Below are 12,619 nucleotides of genomic sequence, written 5' to 3'. Positions count from 1 at the left end.
TGCTCTTACAAAAATAAACAGGCTGGATATGTTAAGTTAAATACAGATGCTGTGGATCTGTGACAAATGGTAATGACTGTGACCAAAGATACCACGGTGGCAAAGGCATTGTCCATCTTAACTCCTAATGCATTGATCAGAAAAATAAAAAACAAACTTTTTACCTTTGCTACTAGCTCTCTCTATGCAGTTATAGACCTTAAATCCTGAGAAAAGCATGAAATAATTACCAGGTACCTTGTGGGGTTCTCTGCAACAAAGCAGAACCTATGGTGTCCTGAACTAGAATATGAGAAAAAAATTGGAATACAATATTAAGTTACTCTGGTGGTTTCAAGAAGGCCTGACTTTCAGACTCATGAATAATGGGAAGGGGAGGTTATTTAATACACTTAGAATATTTAGTTTTACTTCATAAAGCTTTAATAAGCACATGTGCACAAAAGTCAAAAAATAAATTTTATCTAGATTAAGCATAAATCTGAGACTATTAGTAATATCATGATATAGTCATTTTTTAAAGCTAACTGGCCACCATTTTCTACTAAGACCGCTGTTTCTTAAAAATGCAACAGACAGATCTCTCTTTGGAAGAGAGGGGATGGAGAAAAGGTAGAAAAAGGATCCAAGTTTATGCTGTTTGGATGATGAGGAAATATTTATTAATCATTTACTGCAGACGCAATTTTTAATAAACTTTTAACTGATCAAAATGTGTCAGAAAATTGGATCACTGACAAGCTACTGTTTCTGTCTGAAATGTGAGCCGGTCCCCAGATTTAAGACCTGTTAAACTGCCTAAGAAATCATGGCAGCAATATGACATTAACATTTAATCCACATTAAATGTATTTTAATTTGCACACATTCACAGGACACACTTGTTTGTTAAAAGGAAAGATAAAAAAAGTATGGAATTGATCTTCTAGAAGGAAGAAAAAATTCATGCTATTTTAACTCACGATTGCAGTTTGACAGAAGTGTCTGTTTTAATATGCACATTTACCCTAAACCTCAAATATATATTGGCTTAAGTGAAAAAAAATTAAAATGCGGGTAGGAGAGGGATCTATTACAGTGAAGTCATTAAATATTATATGAAGTAATAAATATTTTTCATCAGTGTTTAATAAATATATACAATATACGAGTAACAGCAGTGCATTTTAAAATAACTATGTTCTCAAACTCATTTAGACAAATGTCAAAAACATTTTTTGCCAGTGTGGAGAGGGCTATGTGTATTTGCTGCTCAATTCTGTTGTGAACCTGAAACTGCTCTAAAAGAATAAAGTCTATTTAAAAAACACACACATTTTTTCAGAACACAGTGGGGAAATGTTAAAATAAGACAGATATTTTAAAATGCAACAAACAAAAGACTAATGACTTTAGAATAGGGTTCATAACCTCTGCTTTGGAAGAGGGTTCACAACCTCTGCTTGAATCCTCAAAAGTATGACAATAATACATTAATTGTGTCTATGCTTGCGTTGTATAAAATTATCAGTCTGTGAACTGAAATACAGAGGTTTTATTTGCAAGTTCTATGTAAAATAGCCTAAAGCATAGAGGAAAGGGCTTTTATTAGAATGTCGTATTATTATTGATGAGTACGTAATAGCAATGGGTCAGCCTGCATTTCTGGCAAGCAGCGACTACATTCTACAAACCACTGATGGGCTAAACAAGCTATTAATGACAGTTGCTTTTCAATACTAAAAACAGTCAGACTGTGTTGCCTGACCACAAGGACAAGTAGGTCATCACTCTCAAATGTTATACAATATAAGAAACATAAATGAGACCTCTGTGGGGAGAAAAAACCCACAGGTATGGCTCCAGAGTTCTTTTGCTATTCAACTATTAATAGAAAGCAAATCCCACTTAAAGTTGTAAATACTTGTTACCCTTTTTACTAAAAGATTTATCATCATTTATTTAACTTCCCACCTTAAGCTAAACAAAGTATTATTAGTCCTAGTGTCCAGATCCAGCTCTGAAATATATAACTTAATATTCAGAACCAAAATAAAGGAAAAAAAACTAGCCCTCTGTTTCTCTTGCAGAGTAAGATGATGAAGTTTTTGGCTCTGTAGAAACCTGTGGAGTGTCTGTCTCTCTGCGTTTATGAATGCCCAAACAATCATTCATAGGTTGTAGAATCAGACTCAATGAGTATATGGAGGAAACATCTAGATTTTTCATCAGATGCAGAGGGCTTAATTCACTGGACACATGTCTTTCAAGTCAATGTCTTTCAATGGACTTCTTTTTCTGGTGGTCGCTGGACCAGCAGCATCAGCCTCACTTGGGAGCTTGCTAAATGCAGAAACTCGTCCCACCCCAGATCCAGAGTTTAAACACCATCCCCAGGAGATTCATATGCACATTAAAGATGGTGAAGCACTGACCTAGATCATGTCCCCCAACCCCAACCCACTCCCAGTTATCTGACTTTTCAGAAAAGAGAACAAGGGAAGTTTCAGAAATATCATACTGATCAGGATAATTCACTACATTCCCTGCCAAAGGGGGCATGGCACAGCAGTCCTTCTTTCAAGCCAGAAACAAGCCACAAAACTATTTTGACCTAAAAAAGGTGACAATTTTTCATATAGCCCAACCTAATATATTCAGATCTCAATTCTTCTCCCAAGAGGAAAGGGTAGCATTATTTTTAGTTTACTAATAAAACAATAATAGCTGTATTGTAATCAAATGGCAAGGTTCTATCTCCTGTACATTTTCATAATGTAAAAATAAAAATGCATGTTAATATCACCTACCTGACTGTATTAAAAACACTCTAAAAAGTAAACATTTTGATTCCCATTCAGTAGTTCAATAAGGGCTACTACTCACTATATTATCCAGAATTTTTAAACATAAGATGGTAGAAAAATATGGAGTCAGCTACCTTTGATGTTACAGACAACTTGGAGTCACTTTTCCACACCTTAGGACACTGTTAATAAAAAAAGTTAGAAGTAACATCACCACCTAATAACCACCCACCTCTACTCCTTTAACCCTATTGTGTTAACAGACATACACTGAGGTCACATTGGAAGGTCTTTAATTTGTATATAATTCTTCATCAAACAAAAAGTATTATTTCCTTAAGGTCATTGTGAAATCTAAGCACAACATTATAAGCAATGTTTTCACTCATCTTCTCTAAGTCTTTAAATGGATATGGACACTGAACTCTGGAGATGTTCTGTATTCAATTCAGCTGACTATTCAGCAGGATTCCCACAGGAAGACTCCTCAGGATTCAAGGTCTACTCAACATAGATTTCCACCATTTTCTATTATGAATTTCTCTTTTGAAGTAAAAATTTCCATAGACCGCTCCACACTCCTAACAGTAGTTGTAAATTGAATACATAATTGACGTACAAACAGAAGTCATCCCCAGAAAAACAAAGTACAACACTAAAATAGAAAGCAATTCATCCCCAGAAAGATTAGCCAGAAACAATCAACTTTGTGAATTATTCTAGTAAAACAAGGCCGATGAAAAAAATGGCAATGCCTCAAGGAAAAAAAACCTAATTATCTGTAAGGGTAAAAAAATAAGGGTGGTACCAGAGATATCAAGAGCAGAATAATATTTAAAGAATGCCAAGGAAAAAAGGCCAAAGATTTTATGTCCAGTCAAGCTGCCATTCAAGTGGCAAGACTCCAGAAAACAGCTTGGAATGTGCAAGATCCTAGGGATTACTGCACACAGGAGCCTTTCCTGAGTAATATACTAGTGGGTAAGTTTTATACAAGCAGGAGGTAAGTGGGGAAATAAGAGCAAACAAACTGATGACAAATATTTACTATATTTAATTTGAGAATTGATTCTAAAAGGAGGTAACAGCATGGACGGAAGAACAGTATGCATACATTTCACATTCTAACAAAGTAGCAAGAACACAGCAAGATTAAGCAGGAGGAAAAAGGAAGAAAGGGAAAGGATAACAGGAGCAACTTCTATAATGAAGGTAATAGGTGGGAGTCAAAGGATGCCATTTAAAAGGTTAAATAGGATTAAGGGGGATTAAAAGCATTGTAAAGGGTATAAATACAAAGGTAACCACTAGAGCAAAAGCACAAACCTTCCTAAGTTTCATCCTCATAATTATAATAGCTCTTCAGAGACAATTCTCTATAATGTTCTGCACATCTTTCAACAGCCATCAGCCTTTGTGCAGAACTATCTTTTCAAAGATGTTGTGTATAGCAGTCTTGGAAGAGAGACAGAATCTTCCCCTAGGTCAGAAGGCAGTTTTGTTACCTAACTAGGATAATAAAAATAATGTCTTCCTCTTGGGCAAGTTTGGGCAGATTTTCTAACAGCTCCTTAAAGAACTCTTAAATCTGGAGCCCCTCAGCTATGACACAAAACCCCTGGGTATGCAGCATCACCCTATGGGACTTGAGGGTCAAGGGGAACCTATACAACCATGAAGTATATGCTACTTTTTGTGCTGTTAGTAAGAAAATGCTTTCTCTCTGACCCAGGCAATCTTGCGTCTTCTGCCAGCATCTGCGAAAGGCTGGCAGGCATGCAATTGGGGCTAAAATCTCAGACCCTTAATAAAGAAAACACAGCTAAACAGAGAAAGAAACACAGTAAATATAATGATACATTCAGGAACTATAGAGTGATTTCCAGGACATACTGCTAAGTGAACAGTACAAAAAAGTATATACAGTATGCTTTTTATAAGAAAGTGGAAATAGGACTACTTACACATATGCATATACCTATATATATATATATATATATACACATATATTCTTAATTTTACAAGAAGCACAGGAAGGGTAACTCAAGACAGGAGAAAGCAGGTGTGGGTATATGGAGAAAAGAATCATCAATGGATGATGGGCGCCAACCTTCAAATGTTCTGTCTAGAATTTTAAACAGACATAGGCTTTATGGATAGTAGACAAGTTTGTGAGAAGAAAAATAAAATGTCTTGGGGAGAATATTATAAGAAATTTAAACTAAGAATGACATGCTGCACAGTTCCCAGGAAGAGCTGGTAACATAGAAGGAAACGAATGATGGGACAAAGATTGCGACAAATAAATGAAATCAGCCTTTGACAAGGTTCCAGGGAGTCCACCTGTTTTTACTCGGGTTACAGATAACTGTATACCAAGAAGAGCCCATAAACAGTATAAAGACAGTGCAACTGTGTCTGTGTCCTTGTGGCAAGTATAACATAATGCTTATGTCATTTTCCTTAACTGACTTAAATTTATACTGAATATTATTAGTGTACAACACAATATATATGTATATATATTTGATATTATGTATTGATGTATTCACATTATTGTTAATAGTTCAGTCAGTGGGTCAATTTTACAACATCAAGTTATAGTGTCTTTTGAATAACTTAGATAAAATGCATTAAAATCATCTACTTCCACTACCTGTTTTACAAGTCTTGGCTTTCTCATCCCTAAAATGTATATCTTTAAAATATATCTGAGGTATATTACCCAGATAAAAATTGAAATATAACTTAGAGTCAAGAATAGAAAAGAATAATTAGCAAACAATTACTCCTAACTGCAATACAAGTGGTTATACTTCATCAAAGGGTTTTAAATATTTTTAGTTGAAGAATTCTTTCTTCAGATGAAATCTTATTTTAAAATTGAAAGTACATAAAATGACTAAAAGTCTAACTATTCTGGTTTAAGTGGTCCATGGAAGTCTGAGTGCCACCTGCTTTGTGGAGTCTTCCTGGCAGCCCAAGGCAGTTAGAAAAACCACTGCTGCGTAAGATCACGAGTATAAATGCATGAAATAGTCACTGAAAATAAGTTCACACTAATAAGTGTAAAAATATGAAATTTAAACTAAAAAAGAATCTAACTCATTTACTGATGAAAATAAACCAAATAAATATAAAGTCTTTTTACTAAATAATAATTTACAAAACAAGTATAAAAGACAGCTCATTTTGGCACTATGTAAGCTGTCCTTCCTTGTTATAAGGCCCCAAATGATTCTGGTATTAGACTTGCTACATTAATCTTTTTATTCTGATGCCCATATATATGTCCTAAATATATAAGCCACTATGAAGTGATAAACAGAAATTTGAGAAATAATTTTTAATAATGAAAATAACAATGTTATTTACTTACATCTAACCTGGACAAATACATGTAGCTGAATTTTTCTAACTAGGTTCTTATATTCTGTTTTTTAATAATTAGTCTGTAATTTTTACGGTCATTTGATCATTTTTTTACAGTCTAGATTTCCTCAGTTTCCTTTAGCCATTGACAGGAAAACCAAAAATCCTTTCCAAACCAAAAACTACTATTAATAAAAATGAAGCTGTCCATTACCACTGTTTGCTATGTGGGAGCAGAACAAAAGCACATTAATAGTTAACAAAACTACAATATGATATACGAATGGAGTCTCGCATTAAAAAAGTACTTAGATTGTATTTACAAAAGAATCTCTATCATTAATTATGCAACATTTGGATTTGACCAGAAACCAGAGCATGACTTTATAATGCTCTGTTTAAATGAACTACTTAATGTTATAACAAACACTCAGTGTGGTGAACTCCATGAATTTTGGACCAGGTATAATATAACAGCTTTTCCAATTTTTTGATCAGTGGACAGATTTTAATGTTGTACTTTAAAAATGTTTACTTAAATCAAAAATTTTGCATCTCAATTATTTTATATTCTAAAACTGAATGTAGTTTTAACCAAACCAATGCATTATTCATAAAGCAAAGACATCAGGAAAAACAAAGCTGTGCCTGCTTTCAAAGCCGTTAAATTGCTAAAACATACCATATTTATGCATGCAATATTTGATTGTGTTTTTCTTAAAACACAAGCTTGTTTTTGTCAGATCAAGATATGCCAAAAATTCTACACCAAACATTTTTGTTTATAATTAAAGCAATCATCAATCCAAGGATTGTCATCCATTTTATTTCATCTCTACATCAAAAAAAAAAGTAATTTAAAAAAAAATTTAATTCCCTTGAAATGATAAGATAAATGAAAATGTAAGTGCCTTCACATAATAACGGTAAGCTGACCCTTTGGGAAATGGTTGACTTTCTCAATACAAGGTATTCAAAGCTCATTCAAAAGTGTTCATTTAGAATGCAGATATCAAAGATGATGCAAATGTTCAAGAGAAAATTAGAACTTACCAGATGTTCTAATCCAGCTTTGATGTTTCCAGATTCCCTAAAATAGAAGAATAAAAGTTCTAAATAGTTGTTAAGCCCTTGTCTGCTGCAACTTATGTTTACCTCAAAAATATTTTATAAACTCATAATTTTTTCATATCTTTCTTGATATTCATAGTAACACTGTTTTTAAGGACAAAACAAATTCCTTAGGGAACAGATAATTTATTTACACCTAATAATAGTATTACCACTAAAATTGATATTCCACTAACAGAATGTTTCAGATTTTTCAGTCAGTGGAAAGAAATCAAGTATATTATTATCTTATTATTTGCATACTGTCTTCATTTTACATTAGTTTTTTCATTAGATTTTATGTTTTTTTGACATTTATTATGAAAATGTTCAAACATACAGATTGTATCCACCATGTAGAATCTACAATTGCCATTTTAGTATATTTGCTTTATCAAATATCCATCCATTCATGGTTACATTTTTATATAAAGATTATGCACAAAAAGAAAGTTTGTGAGCACAATGGCTAAATAACTAAATCTTAAATTTTTTCCTGCCATTAATTTTATTAACTTAGTGCCCACTACAAATCAGGAACTAAGAATTCTGTAATATTAAAAACCAGAATATCACCACTGGAAACACAAACATAAAATATCATGATATACATTAAGTATTTAAGTTCTTGTTTTTCACTTTAAAAAAGACTGCTGATAAAACTAAAAATACAAGTAACTGTACACGTAGCAAAGATAACTTAAATACACACTTGGCAAAATATGGCAAATACTTCGCTATTTTTGCTGATTTCAGTCAATGAAAATTAGAGACAAATGGACTTTGATTTTTCTCACTCTGACCAAGTAGTATTTTAATTCCATCATAAATGCCACGCCTTATTTGTTTTAACATAAAATTATACTTCTACCACTCTGCAGGAAATAATTATAAAACATCCAACAGCAGTATTTTTGCATTCATCATGTTTAATCTTTTCCCCACACCTTTCTTTCTCTGAAGGGGCCTCAATTTTATTCCTTTTCTCTTTATTTTGTCTCCAATTCTTTTTTTGAGGGGGGGCAAAAATCTACTTACCGCTGTTTCATTTGTCTTGCTATACAATCTTTTCAAATTTCCCTATCTTTTCCCTTTGGATCTACTGCTTGAAAACTATTCTCATGGTTTCCAACCTTTGCTCCCAACTGCCCAGTCTGGTATCTTGGGAATAAATTCCAATGTCTACTGATTAGCACTCATCTTTAGCCATTCTCCTCTGCTTTCTACTTCTGGCAATCTTAGTAATACTATATATTCAACATTTAAAATTTTAAGGATTTCTGAAACTCATTCTCTGGATGCAGTCCTAAATGACAAATGATAGAAATAAATTGCAACAAGGTGTCAGAGAAGGCCAACAGCTACATAAATAATTATTTAAACTGTATTATTATACAATTAATGCATGTATTGGAGCTGGAAGTCAAATGAATCTTTAACGTTTTCACAAGGTCATGCTCATACAGCCATTTGTGCAATTTAAAATTTAAATAAAAAGAATAATACGTCTGACAGTGTAAGATATGTATACGTGTGTGTATACACATTGCAATAAAATTAAATCGTCCTCCCATCACTGACTCCCAGGTCTCAATCACTGATATTAGTTATGTGTTTGTTCTTCTATAATAGTCTATGCTCTGTATGTATGCTTGTGTGTGTATCTGTGTGTGTTTCTTCTTCTGTTGTTGTTGTTTTTTTTAACCCAGACAGAAGCATACTACACACACTGTTTTCTACCTTCACCTGGCAATCTACCTTGGAGTTTATACCATATAATACACATCTATTTCATTTCTCCCCCATGGCTACATTGTCATGTAATGGTTCTTATTAGAAAATAATGTTGCAATATAAAAGAACAAAAATGCTAAGACTCAAAATACACAAGTCCATAATTTATTATCTGAAACCACCGAGGCTAGACATGCTTCATCAGAATATTTTGGATTTTAAGAAAGGTAGTAAGGTACATATAATGTATGTCATAAAACACTGATAGCAAGGGTTGAAGAAGCATCTCATAATCATACATATTAATAATTCAGAAAGAAACATGAATGTCCACCTAAAGTGGGATAAACAAAGACTACAAATAGACTCATTTCAGGATAGGTTTTGCTATTAACTGACTTTGCCACAAACTTAGGGAAAATCTCCTAATTTTCTGAGCTATTTTCATTTTGGAATCAGAGATAAGAAACTATTATTTAAAGAAAAAAAAAGAAAGAAAGAAAAGGTTGGTTTGGCTACAACTTTGTTATACTTCCAAGTGGTTCTTTAAATAAAGTGATTTTAGGAAACTTGCATTTTGAATGTAATGCCTGAAAGAAAACCAGACATAATCCTTGACACATGCCCTTTCCTTCACTACCAAATATAAACAAATGTAACCAACCACAGGGTTTTGGCTATGCAACATCCTTTATTATCATTTAGATTTAACAACTTCTTTCTATCTTCACAGCTGTATCATTATTTTAGGCCATTATCCATTCTCTCCCTGATTTCTGCAAAGCTTCTCAGTGGGTCCCAATGACCCCTGCCTTGCCCCATGTCAATTCATCTCCATAATACATCAAGATCTTTCTAAAATGTAAGCTTGATCATGTCAATTCCCTTCTTAAAATCCATGATATCCCGCTACACTCCAATTTACAAATTCCCTGTTATCTTGCCAAAGTTATATCACATGGAAAGTGACAGCACAGCCATAAAAAAAACTACGTAACAACCTTGCTTCAATCATCACTGAGCCACTCACTCTCTCTCCCTGAGATGTTGCTTTTCTCCGAACCTCCTCCAACTCTCCTCATCTCTCTAAAGAACGAAAACATTCTTCAGCAGTCAACCTAAACTATATTTTTACTGAGGAAAACTCTTCTTCACAAATGAAGTAATGAACTCTTTCTCATGTGTTCACATCACAAAGTTCCCACACTTTATTATAAATACCTATTTACTTTCCCAATGACAACCACTAAAATGAAAACTCCTTGAGAACATGGACATGGACTGCATCTTTCTAATTTTTATACCCCAGCATCCAATACGGTGTCTGAATCAGAGTATGTATTCAACTAATAAGAGTCTAACATGTAACCATCACTAAGACAAGCTTGGATGGAGAGTCAGTAGCAACCATCTCAGGTTTCTGAGCGGTCCTACCCAGCCCCATACCACTCAAAGAATCAAGGCAACTACCAAAGTGAGCAGCGATTTGGAAGAACAGTATTGTGAGTTGGGTGCATGTGTGTGGTAGATGGTTGCTTTGCTTTGTTTTGGTTTGTGTTGTTTTTGGAATAGTAGGATAACACAATGGAAAAAGTGGTTGACTGTGTCCAGAGTAGAACAATTAACCTGGAGAAGCACAAGCCAGAGCATAGACTTTCACCCCTCTTCTTAGATTAAAATTACTAGCCAAGGCAGCTGAATGTTGCAAAGAAATAAAAGAGAAACACATGAGGAAAATATTAAGACCTCTGAGGTGTGCAGGCACAAGAACAGAAAAACAACAAAGAAAGCAGTCTCATCCAGAGAACACAGAATAGATTGAACAAGAATATAATGTAAGTATAATAACATATTTAAAGATAAGGGAAGATTTTTAGATATTAAATATGAAAAAAGTTATGAAAAAGAATCAATATGATCATGAGTATTAGAAATACAATAGTTTGAAGTAAAGAATTCAGAGCATGAATTGAAAGCACAACAGCTACAGACCGAGAATGAATTAGTAAGCTGGAACACTGGGTAGAACAACTCTCCCAGAAGGCACAGGAAAGGGACGAAAAGACAGAATAAACAAGAGATAAAATTAAGAACAGGAGTAGAATTGTAAATACCTATATAATAGGAATCATAGAAAGAAAGCAAAGACAAAATAAAAGAAGAAATATTTGAATAAATAATGGCCAAAATTTCCTAGATATAGAAATACTCAAATCTTAGATTGCAAGGGTACATAGAGCACTGAACTGTATAGTTAAAGGAAAATCCACAGCAAAGCATAATATAAAGGTCATTAAGACTATTACAGATCAGGAGAAAAGGCAAAGTTTCTAGAAAGAAAAAGCACAATCCTCCATAAAGGAAGAATAACACTGACACCAGACTTTGCGACACTATGCTAAACAATGGAGTATTAACTTCCAAGAGAAAGTGTTTTTAAGAAAAAAGACTGTGACCCTAGAATTTATATACAGCAAATAAACTAGTATTTAAAGGAAAAATAAAGAAAATTTTAAACTACAAGGTCTCAGGATATTCACCATACAAAGACATTATTTGAAAAAAGTTCTGAGGAATGTAATGCAGTAAGAAGAGAAATAAATCCAGGAAGAAGTAACAACATAAAGCAAGTAAAGGCTGGCATAGAGCATAGTAATTATTGTAGTCTAAGTAATCAGTGACTTAAAAGAAAACTAAAGAAAGGTCACTCATAACAATCCAGAATTAAAATGCCAGTGAAGATTCTTAGTTTGGGTAACAAACAAATCCAGCAATGTGTGATTCACAAGAGACTCATAAAACAAAAGGATTCAAAAAGGTTTTCAAAAAAGAGATAGTAAAAGATAAAGCCAGGCAAACATGAACCAAAATAAAGCTGAGGTGGTGACTTTAATGACAAAATATATTTAAGCCACTGTCCCTCCAAGATGTATATACATATTTTGATAGGTATATATTTTTATGTATATAAACATAAAGGAAAGCCATTCTATTGTAGTAAAAGATAACAGGTCAAGAAATTTTCACTTGTATCTAGAAGGTTTGCAAATTTGTACAGCTTAATATGTATCATAAATTGGGGACATCAAAGTTTCAAGTTTTCATGAAAATCAGTTTTGTTTAGTCTTACTTTGGGTAGAAAGACAAGGAAGGGTGGCCATCTCAAAACAACACAGATAAAGCATCATGAGTACATAAATACTACATGGGATAGCATGACGTGTATAGTCCTGGTTCTAGAAACAAAACAGCTCATCTCAAATTTAAGCTCAACTACAAAATAGTTGAATGAGCTTGGGTAATACTCCAACTTCTCTGAAGCTCAGATCATTCACCTATGATGTGAAGAAGATTTTGTAATACTTGCTTTACCTAGCACATAAGGTTGCTGTGTAAAAATAAGCATGATAATGTATATGAAAGTACACTCTAAATTGTAATGTGCTATAGAAATCTATTATTATGGTGGATACTTAAATACAAAAGTCTTATAAGTGGTTCCAGAAGTCTTAATGAGTTTTTTTAAAATAGAGGCAAAATGCAAGGCATCGACAGAAGGATCTTGCAACAAATGGTATAAAGCCTGTCCTCTTTAGTGGTCTGTCTCTTGGGTTGTC

At 33.5% G+C, this 12,619-nt stretch overlaps 1 protein-coding gene across 5 annotated transcripts in view; it reads right to left on the bottom strand.

The window, feature by feature from the left end:
- RSRC1 (arginine and serine rich coiled-coil 1) overlaps nucleotides 1–12,619 on the bottom strand; it is a 355,005-nt gene that overhangs the window by 190,650 nt on the left and 151,736 nt on the right. For 3 of the 5 annotated variants that reach the window (XM_072959887.1, XM_072959884.1, XM_072959896.1), the window contains exons 5-6: nucleotides 7,212–7,248; nucleotides 2,921–2,968 (exon numbers count right to left, since the gene is read on the bottom strand). In XM_072959887.1, the coding sequence (XP_072815988.1) occupies nucleotides 2,921–2,968; nucleotides 7,212–7,248 (85 nt within the window). The remainder of the gene's footprint in view (nucleotides 1–2,920; nucleotides 2,969–7,211; nucleotides 7,249–12,619) is intronic. The other 2 variants (XM_072959890.1, XM_072959903.1) reach the window with 1 other exon arrangement.

This window comes from Vicugna pacos, chromosome 1 (genome assembly GCF_048564905.1).
Source record: "Vicugna pacos chromosome 1, VicPac4, whole genome shotgun sequence".
In the NCBI taxonomy this organism is placed as follows: domain Eukaryota; kingdom Metazoa; phylum Chordata; class Mammalia; order Artiodactyla; family Camelidae; genus Vicugna; species Vicugna pacos.
Note: the sequence above shows the minus strand (reverse complement) of the source record. Positions and strands in the feature narration are given on the sequence as shown.